Source organism: Neofelis nebulosa, chromosome 4, assembly GCF_028018385.1.
Source record: "Neofelis nebulosa isolate mNeoNeb1 chromosome 4, mNeoNeb1.pri, whole genome shotgun sequence".
NCBI classification, from domain to species: Eukaryota; Metazoa; Chordata; class Mammalia; order Carnivora; family Felidae; genus Neofelis; species Neofelis nebulosa.
The window spans coordinates 116,661,992-116,674,638 of NC_080785.1; the positions used below are offsets into that span (position 1 = coordinate 116,661,992).

At 42.4% G+C, this 12,647-nt stretch overlaps 1 protein-coding gene across 6 annotated transcripts in view; it reads left to right on the top strand.

Annotated features, from left to right (window-relative positions):
• Positions 1–3,122: 3,122 nt before the first annotated feature.
• The window catches only part of TAMM41 (TAM41 mitochondrial translocator assembly and maintenance homolog), a 50,550-nt gene continuing 41,025 nt past the window's right edge, over positions 3,123–12,647 (top strand). For 3 of the 6 annotated variants that reach the window (XR_009260699.1, XM_058725970.1, XM_058725972.1), the window contains exons 1-3: positions 3,123–3,590; positions 6,357–6,539; positions 9,448–9,540. Coding sequence is in view for 3 of the 6 variants with exons in the window: in XM_058725970.1 (XP_058581953.1) it covers positions 3,402–3,590; positions 6,357–6,539; positions 9,448–9,540 (465 nt within the window). In the remaining 3 variants the exon portion in view is untranslated. Of the gene's footprint in view, positions 3,591–6,356; positions 6,540–9,447; positions 9,541–12,647 lie in introns of those variants that run through there. The other 3 variants (XM_058725975.1, XM_058725973.1, XM_058725971.1) reach the window with 2 other exon arrangements.

Genomic DNA, 12,647 nt, shown 5'->3' on the forward strand with positions numbered 1-12,647 from the left:
GGGAACGGATGAACTGCTAGAAGCGAGGAGGTTTCTGCTGAAGAATACAAATGTGTTCTCTGCTATTGCTTCTGCCTCTTTCTGGGGAAAAGCAAAACGCACACAGGAATGTGATGGAACTTTCCAGCTGGTGGTTTTGCATTATCAGGAAGGAAAGTGTTTGTGAAAATGAAAATTACTGATAATTAGTTGTGAATGCCTGTAAGGGAGAAAAATGGAGAACATTGCAGAATCTTTATTTATATCAAGGGCTGACCCTCATGGGTGGCAGTGTGAATTGGTACAACCTTTCAGAGGGGGTTTTAGCAAGGCGCTGACGCTTTGACCCAGCAATTCCACTTCTAAGAATCTACTTTATAGTAATATTTGCACATGTACACAAAGGTCCTTGTATGAGGATGTTCACCGTAGCATTGTTTGCATGTTTGAAAAATGGAAATGAGCTCTGTCAATATGAAAATGTTTAAACAAACGATGGCATATCCATAGTTTAGAAAAATTTGCTGCTAGTAAATGGGATGACATAGATCTATATATTTGACACAGAAAGATGTCCCCAGTATGTTAAGTGAAAAGGGCACATTGCAAAATACTATCTATCATATGATTCCATTTAACATGTTTTTAGTGTTGGGGCACCTGGGCAGCTCACTCGGTTAAGCATCTGACTTCAGCTCAGGTTATGATCTCAAGGTTTGTTGAGTTTAGAGCCCCGTGTCAGACCCTGTGCTGACAACTCAGAGCCTGGAGCCTGCTTTGGATTCTGTGTGTGTCTCTCTCTGCCCCTCCCCCGCTCATGCTCGCGCACGCACTCTCTCCCTTAGAAATAAAATAAACATTAAAAAAATTTTTTTAATATTTTTAATGTTAACATGTATATAGAAAAATATCTGGAGGAATATGTACCAGAGATTACCAGTGGCTGTTTCTGAGGGATGGTATACGTGTTTTTGTAATGTTTACATTTTTATTTGCAAAGAGCGGGGAGGGGGGGAATACAAAACAAAGTTGAATTATTTCCTGTAAGGAAGAACGAAAGAAACACAGCTGGTGGAGATTTATTCACTGTATTTGGGTGAAAGGTTTTAGCGTAATTCTGCAGCGAGTGTGTTTCAGATTCTGACAATCTGGGCAAGGGTGCTATTTAGTCCGAATGCTGTTTAGTCCGGTGCTATTTAGTCCAAAATGGCTGTGCTCGCGCTGGGAGATTGAGACACACTGTGTCTCCCTTCCGCCGCCCTTATTCTGGTCTCTGGGTTGTACCTCTGGCTATTGCTGCTGCTCCTTAAAACCTTAGCTGACAGATTTCCCTTTTGCTTCCCTTGCCTCACAGGTCGGCCATTTTAGAAGGCACTAAAACATGGTGGTAAACAGCTTGGCCTTTGGAGTTCCAGAGCCTTGGGTTCAAATCCCAACTTCTCCACTCTCCTAACCGTGTGACTTTGAGAAATTTGCTTCTCCTGTTAGGCTGTCTGTTTCCTTACGTGAAAAACGAGTTTAGAGAACCTGCCTACTGGGGTCTTTGGAATGGTGAAAAGAGTTAAGTATAGAAAGCACTTGGGAATTTATCTTGATGAGCCCGCAGTAATATTTGGAACTGTTAAATCACCATAATGAACACCTGAAACTAATGTAACACGGAATGTTAACTACACCAGAATTAAAATTTTTAAAAAAGAAAGTGCTTGGGAATGATAAATAAATGAACAAATATTACCTATAACTATTGTCATCATGGCCTATCAATCTCTTTGTAAAACTTCCTTTCATCTATCTTCTGCCTGATAAAATCCTACCCATTCTTCAAGCCCCCGCTCAGATGCCATCACTGCAAAATCTCCTCTGGTCTCTCCCCACAGAGCCAGAACTGATCAATGCTCCCATATCAGAGGTCTCGCCAGATGCTGGGTGCCCCAGCTTCATTACTGCATGTTACAAGTTCTGGATTTGCTTGTCCCTCCCCTTTATAGACCCTGAGATCCTACAGAGTTTGAATTCACATAATTACTTTTCAAATTAAATTAATCTCATCCTTGCCTCTATCATCCCAGGCCAGGCATCTTTAGTTCCCAGTGAAACTATGGTAACAACATCCTAACTGCTCTCCCTCCCCCTGCTTACCCCATTCTAATCTAAACTAACATTCAGCCCTGGATTTTAGCTCCCCTTTTGCCACAGGCTATTGTGATCCTAAGCACATTGCTTTCTCTCTCTAACATGTTAGCTTTCTCATCTGTAATGTGGAGATAGTAACTTCCTGCCATCCGGTAGTAGAGGGGACTCCTTGAAAACTGCATGTGAAAGGCATCAACATTACCTGAGTTCACCTATTACCACTTAGGCTTTTTGAAAGGCAATGTATGCCAGGGAAGAAGAAACAAGTATCTAAAAAGTCTATGTCCTGGAAGTTAAAGTACATCCTGAATGGCCCTGTGATTTTTATCAAGTTTCTCTAGTTATACTTAAACAGGTGAGCTCTCACCTGGGGTCCTATTTCCTCCAGAAATTGCATTTGATGTGCCCTCTGTGAGCCCAATCCCAAAGGCAAAGAGGCAAAGGCTCTTCATCACCCTTAGAATGAAATACAAACTTCAGAGAACATTGGTGCAGTCTTTACCATGCATGAACACTTTCATACCCATCACTGGATTTGAAAAGAGCTTTAAGGGAGAAAGAAAAAAAAAATCACAGCTAAATCTTAACAGTGATCATCTCTGGATGGTGGAAATGGACATGATTTTAATTTTATGTGTGATTTCCTAAACCTTCAAAATCTTCAATTTTGGAGCTGGGTAGAGACGATGGTAACACAACATTGTGATGTACTGCCACTGAATTGCACATAAAGTGTACACTTTTACGTTAGTTGTGTGAATTTCACCTCATTAAAAATATTCTTCAATACACATGCATGATTTTATAGCCATTTATTGAAATGTGTTTGAGACGAGAACAAACACGGATTCTTACAAGTAGCTGACACTCTTCCGCACCCGTCTTTCCAAGTCACTTGCCTAGGCGGCTAGCCTGCAGCGCGCTCCTCCGACCACCAGGGGTCTCCGCGGAGCCCTCGCGTCCCCACCCGCGGAAGAGCGTCATCTCTTGCGCCTTTGAAGCGCGTGTGCTGGCGAGAGGCGTGGTCGGGTTTGGCAGCTCCGCCGGCCTGACCGCCGACCACCTGGACCACCCCCCGGCTCTTCTCGGTCCTGGGCTGGGGCTGGCCTGTAGCCCCGAGCCCTCGCCTGTCCCTCCACTTCCCACCCCCGGCTGCAGTCTTCTGCTGCTTCCAACTCCCCACCCTTAACTGCCTGGCCCGGTATCTGCCCCCCCCCCCCCCCCCCCCCCCCCGCTCTCCGTCCTGCTCTGCCCCTCTAAGCGCCGTGTCTCTGAGCCCCGAACGCATGGCGCTTCAGGCGCTGCAGAGCTCGGGGGTGGCCTTCCGCAAGATCCTGTCTCACTTCCCCGAGGAGCTGAGCCTGGCTTTCGCCTACGGCTCCGGGGTGTACCGCCAGGTGGGGCCCAGTTCAGACCAGAAGGTGAGCCTGGCCCCGGGGCAGGCCCCACGTCGGGAATCGGCCTCATCTCACGAGGTGCCTTTTGCCTTGGATCCCTCCAGAGCCCTAGAGCTGCCTCTACTACGAGCACTCCACATATCAGCTAGCAAAGTGCAAACTGTGGGAAAGTGTTCCTGGTATAATGACATCATGAGCTGAATTTTGGAGGATAAGTAGGAACCCACTTATCTCCGATCTAGAACAGGAGATGCAGTTATGGGGAGGGGAAAGCTGATGCAGAGGCAAGATGGAAGGAAGGAGATATTTGCCTGGTGCTGGTTCAGCGTACTCAGCCTTGGCAGAACATTGGAGTTTTCCGAGAAACTTTAAAATGCTGATGCCTGGGTTCCACTTGCGGAGATTCTGATTTACTTGGTGTAGGCTCAGACCTGGGCTTCAGATATTTTAAAAAATACCCTGCTGATTATGATAACGCAGCCAAATTTGAAAGTCACATGTATCGCTGTGGGAAAAAATACAAAATGAGCCTCTTGACTTCAGGAAGCTGAAGGGCCAGGGCAGACTCAGGGAAGTTATCAGCAAAAGTTAGTGAGTGACCAGTGTATTTACCAATGCTCAGAACATTTAACAAGAGTCTATTTAGGACTATGAGTTGTTACTCTTCAAAGTTGTCTGAGCGCAACAGGAGTGAGGGTACGGTGTTCCTTGTGTTGCAGTCCCTCCCCACCCTCCCCCACCCCCACCCCCACCCCCACCCCCACCGCCGTAAATAAAATGGAAAAAAGTTTGCTTTCAAGGTGGAGACAAGATTCAAGACCTTGCAGAGAAGTGGCAGGCAAATATTTTCATTTAAATGGGGCTGTTAATGACTCTCCGCTAAGGCTTTAGAGCTTTTGCTGAATTAACATAAAAGGAAATGGAGTCTAAATAGAGATGTTGTCTGGTGAACTGGATTTTTACTTGCGGCAGTTCATGCACAGCCTAACAATTCACTGTCTTCTTTAATAAACTAAGGAAAAAGAAGTGTGCAGATTGTGATAGGGCCCCTCTTGGATTTGGACACCTGGCTGTAATCTGCCCTTAGGTTAAAGTTTGTTCACTTCCTGGTGGAGCCATCTATGCTGTTGCTTGGGTTTCCTTTTTCCCAACTATACTGTATTTAAGTGATATTTTGCTTTAAATTGACAATATGTGAAAAATTATAGATTGTAGGAAATTCTATAGATTATTATAGGCTAGTTATTTTTTCTAACCTGTATTAACATAATTATACATTTTTATTTTTATTTATTTATTTTTTTTAATTTTTTTTTCAACGTTTTTTATTTATTTTTGGGACAGAGAGAGACAGAGCATGAACGGGGGAGGGGCAGAGAGAGAGGGAGACACAGAATCGGAAACAGGCTCCAGGCTCCGAGCCATCAGCCCAGAGCCCGACGCGGGGCTCGAACTCACGGACCGCGAGATCGTGACCTGGCTGAAGTCGGACGCTTAACCGACTGCGCCACCCAGGCGCCCCAATTATACATTTTTAAAAAACATGTCCACCCCAAATCTTCAGTTTCACCAGTGGTTTGTGGATTACATTTTGAAAAACTTAGAGCAGGCCTTAGCCTCCTGATTCAATAGCCACTTCTTCATTTTTGCATGAAGATTTTCCTTTGAGTAGACCTGGAATTTCCTCCAAGAACAGGCCCTTTCTTCCCTTTCCCTCACCCTCATTCCCTACAAGATAACAAGTCTTATAGATTCCAACAGGAAGTTTCAGATCAGTCCCTACCCTCAGTGCCTTACTTAGTATCTTTTTCATTTCTCAATGGGAATTTTGCAATTAACCGCCTGTGTGGTTTCCCGGCCTTTAGTCTGTCTACCCTCCAAGGAGCTCTTCTGTAGGAAATTTTTTTAGCCTGGCAACCAGCCTCCGTCTCTGGTCTCATCACCACCCCCTGCTTGTGTTCTATTCCAGCCACATCAAACTCAATGCAGCATCAGGAACATGGCCAGCTCTCATATCTACAAGAATGCTTTCCTTTAACAGGACTCCCTTCCCTTCCCCATCCTTCTAATATTTCCACCAAGCCTGCTTAATTCTTGCACATTCTTCAGGACTAAGATTTATCAGAGTCTTGAAGAATATGATTTTATAGCAAGATTTCTGCTTCCTGTTCTGACCCCACTGTAAGTGAAATTAGTACATTTTGCATTCCTCTGTCAAGTTCATTTAGTGATAATTCGTCTCTTCTCCCCAGTAGACTTTTTTTAATCTCTACCCCAAGATCTATCAGAGCTCCTTGTAGGTACTCAGTGAGTGGTTGGTGAATGGCCAAGAGTTAAAATAACTTATTTCCCTTTCTATAATATTTTACAGAGCTTTGCCATACTGTGTTGTTTGATCCGGAAGAAGAGTGGGACACATTTAGATGAAAGGCCAGGTGGCATAAGGTTCAGCACAAAGAATTTGTAACCAGACTGTGTCTGCCACTCACTGGCTTTGTGTCCACAGGCATGGAACTTACTCTGTGCCTTGGTTTCTTTTTCTCTAAAATTAGGATGATAACAGTACCTATCTTGCAGGATTATTTTGAAGATAGAATGAATTATGGTGCATATAATTCAAAGTATTTGGAAGAGTACATGTTGGGCAGGACAGTACTGCTGTTACTATGTGTATTGATGAAAACAAGCTCAAATTGGTACCAGAGACTTGCTTACATTTTTGCTGACAGCTTCAGGTCTTCTATTTTATTACTCATAATGGCGTAGAATGTTGGAGCTTTCCACTCTATTTAGGTGCCTTTCTAGGAATCAAAACTAAAATCATTCTCTTTTCTTCATTCCCAGAATGCCATGCTGGACTTTGTTTTCACAGTAGATGACCCTGTTGCATGGCATTCAAAGAACCTGAAAAAAAATTGGAATCATTACTCTTTCCTAAAAGTTTTGGGGCCCAAGATTATCACCACTGTACAGAATAACTATGGCGCTGGAGTCTACTATAATCCATTGATCATGTGTGATGGTAGGGTAAGTGACTTCGGACCTTTGTTGTAACTTGGGTGGTTATTAAATTAAATATTAGAATACCAGCTGAATATATATGTTCTTGCAATTAGGAACTGTTCGCATTCCTGCTGGATAAAGGTGGTTGAGAGTAACTGTCTTTAAGTTTTGCCTTTGGCCAGTGGTTCTCAAATTTTAATGAGCATCAGACCCACTAGGGTGCCTCTTGGACACACAGATTGCAGTTCCCCATCTCCAGAGTTTCTGATTCAGTAGGTCTGGGGTAAGGCTTGAGAATTTGTATTTTTCTTTTCTTTTTAAAAAAAAAATTTTAATGTTTATTTTTGAGAGAGGGAGTAGGGGAGGGGCAGAGAGAGAGGGAGACAGAGAATCTGAAGCAGGCTCCAGGCTCTGAGCCGTCAGTACAGAGCCCAATGCGGGGCTCCAACTCATGAACCGCAAGATCATGACCTGAGCCAAAGTCGGAGGCTTAACCAACTGAGCCACCCAGGTGTCCCTGTATTTTTTCTATTGAGATATAGTTATATAGCATTGTGTTAGTTTTAGGTGTACAATGTAATAATTTGATATGTGTGTGTATTGCAGGATGATTACCATAATAAATTTAGCTAACATTCATCACCACACATAGTTACATTTTTTTTTTCTTATGATAAGAACTTTTAAGATTACTGTCTTAGTAACGAGGATTTGCATTTCAAACAAACTTCCAAATGATGCTGATGCTGCTGGTCTGGGAAACACTTTGAGAACCACTAGTTTGGTCAGTGGGAGGAATAGGCAGGCCCATTAAGGATGAGCGTGAAAATTAGTCTTATCTATATGGAGGGGCAGATACTCCCAGGAAGAAGTTGGAAGTGAAGAGGGTAATTGGGAGAATGTGATGCCACATGATAGGAACCTCCTGGTGCCAGCAAGTGGGTAGAATTTGAGGATGCACCCCGTCTCCCTGCTGGAGAGCAGATAAGATGCACAGATCCCAGCAGAGTGTTGTCTGACAGCAGGAACCCTGCCAAGGGGTCTTTCACATGAAGGGGTCCAGTCTCTAAGAGAGCTCCCAAGACCTGGGCAGGACCGCAGCCTGAGAGGACCAATGGGGGACTATGTCACATCCCTCCCAGAGATTAGCTGGGCTAGTGTTGACATACAGATTCTGCCAGCTATGCCAGTTCTGCTTCATGCTGCTGATTGCTTAGATCAATCCTGCTTTGATGTGCCCATAAATCATCCCTGAGGATCTCCTTGAAGTGCAGATTATGACTCACTTGGTCTGGAATGGAGCCTGAGGTTCTGCATTTTTTGACAAGCTCCCAAGTGATGCTGATGCTGATGCTGCTGGTCAATGGATCACACTTTGAAGGGCAGGAGGTTGGAGTATTGACCTGAGAAGGATTTTGAAGACCTGTCTGATCTTGGCGGGAATGGGCACTATGATTGGTGATGTCTGCATAGCCTCTGGGCTAGATGTATACTTTTCTGGTTGAGGTCTAATCCTGCTCCACCTGCATTTTGCAGTTGAAAAGATGAAGGTTCAGAGAGTGAACATGGCTTTCATAAGGTCATGCGACTCGTTAGTGACAGTTAGTGACTTTCAGGTCAGTGGTGTTTCCATTACCTCCCAGCTGTTACATGCCTGCAACAAGAAGGGCTTTTTCTGCAGTATTGCAGCCAGATCGGAGGCGAGATTGTTGCTCGGTGCAGCTTTTCATGTCTGCTTCAGTCATGCCAAACACATAGCTTTGTTCTTTCTCCATAATTAGTATTATGCTGAGCCTATCTCTAATTAGTGGTTTCAAACAATATTACAAGCTCCAGTAACCAAATGTTGGGGCATAATTATATGCCAAAGAGACTGTACTTTTTAATTGAAATTCTTTAGCTACTTTTTAGATATTCGTAGCCTGAGAAGGCTGTTTGGATACTGAAGTTTAGCAAAGTGAGTCTGAAGTTATTCATTGAAGCAAATGGGATTTTGTAACCTGGAACAACTACATTTAGGGTTTGCACAAATTGCTTTTGAAATGAGCTTGGCCATAATTCCATGTGTTTAGCTCTGATAAAGAGGTTTAATTTTTGGAGATGTGGCTTTGTAATTACAAAAGTGTTTGAAATATTCAGTAGCAAAAGGGAAGTTAACCATGTAAAGGAATTTGGTGAAAACTTCTAGAGAAAATGTCTCGTATTCTGTGATGAAATGAATGTTGGAAGCCCAGACTGAAATTCAGGGACCTAGTTTTTACACTGCTACCATGGTTATGCCATTTATTAGGTTTCTTATTTCTCAGATGAGAACCATGAACTATATCTTGGCTTCTCACACTGTCTGTGGTACAGACTCGGTTTTTATTTTTATTTTTTTTATTTTATTTATTTTTTTTTTTTAATTTTTTTTTTCCACATTTATTTATTTTTGGGACAGAGAGAGACAGAGCATGAACAGGGGAGGGGCAGAGAGAGAGGGAGACACAGAATCGGAAACAGGCTCCAGGCTCTGAGCCATCAACCCAGAGCCTGACGCGGGGCTCGAACCCACGGACCGCGAGATCGTGACCTGGCTGAAGTCGGACGCCCAACCGACTGCGCCACCCAGGTGCCCCCAGACTCGGTTTTTATTTCCAATCCAGGGAGGACCAATATGTACTAGACAGCACCTAAGAGCCGTTGTGCCTTTAACATCACAAGAGCCTGAGTAAAGATAGTGGTCACTTCACCTCACATCACTGAGGGGACAGATCAGTCTTGGAAACTAATCCTTTGTGACAGATTTTGTGTTTTCACAAGGTAGATTTTAAATGGCTTTGGAAATCTAGGTGCTACTCTGTTCAGAAATTTATTACCTTAGGTTTTGCATTTGCAAAAGCAATAGTATGGTATTTTGCCCTCCTTGATGCCCATTTCTCTTCTTTTCCAGCTTATCAAATATGGGGTCATTAGCACTAGTATTTTGATTGAAGATCTCCTCAACTGGAATAATTTATACATTGCTGGACGACTCCAGAAACCGGTGAGCAAGTGTTTTATTGGCTGCCACAGTTAAGGATGTCTCTCCTCTCTGAACCTAACCCTGCGTTCGTCTTTGTGATTGCATTGAGATGGAACTCCAAGAAACAAAAATGCATTTCAGATTCCTTTAAGTCCCTATAGAATTCAGTGCCAAACAATATCCAGATATTACCCACACTACCCCTGCCCACTCTCTAAAGATAGTCCAGTTGTCTGAATGGATCAGCCTCAGAGTCAGTACCTATAGATGGCAGTACCTTTGGATGGCAAAAGAGGTGCTCAGTGCCTCAATGGAGCCTCTATCAGCATGACCCAGATCACCATTTCGGAATGTAAGTGCCACAGGGCAGTTTTTGTCCACTGACGTATCCCATCAGTGCCTGGGACAATGCCTGGCACACAGTAAGCATTCAGCAACCATTTGTTGAATAAAGGAATAAACCAGGTAGTCATTCAGAGGGGAGTAGATTCTGATCTCCTTTCTTACTCTCCTCAGGCCAGTGGTGAGATCCTGCAATAAGTCCTTCCCTCATTTGGGATTCTACTAGAGGAGGCTATGGGGGGAAGGCTTCCCCCTGGGCATAGGAAAAAAGTGGAAAGGACTTGAACTTTTGACATGTATTTACATATTACATTTCTTCTTTTTTGCTGATATATAGCCTATTTTCCATGAAGGAGTCTTTTCATAGTTTAAGAACTGTGTGACATAGTCACAGTTGCTAATGTCACAGCAAGGAACGATTTTTGTGCTGTTAGAGAGTCTCAGGCCCCACAACAGGGTACATGGATTGTTCTCAAATGTTTCCCATAAGAGGGACTATGCTGCTCCCTTTTTTGTCATTTACGGCAAAAATTAAAAGATTTATACAACCTTAGCTCACTTGGTTGTGCCATAAAAATCTCTCTTGATATACATGGGCAGTCACAATTCTCTTGCCTTGCTTCTGGGCTTAGAATTTAATAGTGCAGCTCATTAGAACATCCAGAACCACTTGATCAGGGCAATAGTTACATGGGTAAGTCTATGTATGAAAATTTGTCAAGCTGTTCCCTTTAAACTTGTGCGCTTCACTAAAAACATTTAAGTCCAGAAGCAATAGGCTTACTGAAATAACTTCATATTTATGTAGATGAATTTTGCATTTCTAAGCTGCATAATTAATAAAGACAATCTAGTAAAGCTGGATAATCAGTAAAATAATTGAACAAATAGATGTAATTGAAAATTTGTATATGTTAATTTTCTTTCCATTTTTTTCTTTTTTAATTTACAAAATGTGTAGCCTGATGGAAGAGTAATGCAAGTGGAATTAGAAGCCTTGGGTCTTATTCATTCATGCCACTTATTAGCTGTTTATGTGAACTTGGGAAACTTGTTTGATCTTTTTGAACCTCAGGTAATTTATCTAGGATAAATACAGTGCTTGTCCTGCCTGCCTCACGAAGGCAGTGACTAGTGGAAGCAGAACGGAAATGCTGGAAAGAACATGGGTATTTTAGACTCAGATCTAGGGCTTGAATCCCAGCTCTGAGCTATGTGACCCTGCACCAATGACTTAATTTCCCTGAGCCTTGGGACATCCTCATCTGTGTATGAGGCTTACAGACACCAACCTTAAAAGGGATTTGAGAAATGCCTAAATCTAAAATGCCTAGCACTGGGCGCCTGGGTGGCTCAGTTGGTTAAGTGTCCAGCTTCGGCTCAGGTCATGGTCTTGCAGTTCGTGAGTTTGAGCCCCACTTCGGGCTCTGTGCTGACAGCTCAGAGCCTGGAGCCTGCTTTGGATTCTGTGTCTCCCTCTCTCTCTGCCCCTCCTCCACTTGCACTCTATCTCTCTCTCTTTCAAAAATAAATAAACATTTGTAAAAAAAAAAAATGTCTGGCACTTAGTAGATACTCAGGAAATGATCTTTACTTTCTCTTTGTCCTTGCCTATCTCAGTTATTTTGAGATAAAGTGAGATACTGAATGTGAAAATGTTGTATTATGCTCTGTACTATGATTTGTGCTTACAATATTTCCATTTTTTTTTAAATAAGCTTTAGAAAATGAAACACCGTGAAATCTCAGAATTTAAGCCCTGGAAATGACCTCAGATTTCATCTAAATGTCACATATCCTGGTAAAATAAAACCAGCAACTCAAGACAAGTAGTAGCTGCTACACCCATCTTGATAAAAATTGCATTTCTCATCTAACTTGAAAAAGAAAATGTTATCAAGAATGATGACTATTCTTCAGGCTTATTAAGTTTCTAACTCAAGAAAACTAGGCTATCTTAAGAATCACTTGAAAATAACACATGGTAAAAAATAAAATAAAAAATTATAAATGGGCAAATTAACTTTCACCCATTAGCAGCTTCCCTATCACCTAGAAATCACTGCTAACCAGAGAATTTGGTGATAGCTATCTTTAAACCAATGATTTTTGCCACTAGGTGGCAGCAAATAGTAATGAAACGAACAAATCTGATAAAAAGAGGGTTGATAGCATTGTGGACAAAAAAAAAATTGAAGATCTTAGAATTGTGAGAATATGAGTATGCTTTTATGTATTTTCAAAGAAGTATTTATGTTAAATGATATTGTCTAAAGCTCTAAAATTGTCTTCCATATTGCAAATAGAATTTCTCAGTTCATGTCTTTAAAAGGAATATACAGAGGGTATGTGGGAATTCACTGTACTTTCCAGTTTTGCTATAACTCTAAAACTGCTATAAAAAATAAAGTTTATTAATAATAATAAAAAAAGAAATATAGGAGCGCCTGGGTGGCTGAGTCAGTTGAGTGAATGGCTCTTGATTTCTCTTCAGGTCATGATCCAAGAGTTGTGGGACTGAGCCCAACAACAAGTTCTGTGTTGAGCCTGGAGCCTGCTTAAGATTCTCATTCTCTCTCTCTCTCTCTCTCTCTCTCTCCGCCTCTCCCCCTCTCCCCCTCTCTCCCCCCCTCTCCCCCCCTCTCCCCCCCTCTCTCCCTCCCTCCCTCTCCCTCTGTCCCTCTCCCCCACTTGTGTGTGTTCTCTCTCTAAAAATATATATATATAAGAAATAAATATAAAATATAAAAAGATGGACATTTCTGGAAAAAATTGAGTGTAAATTA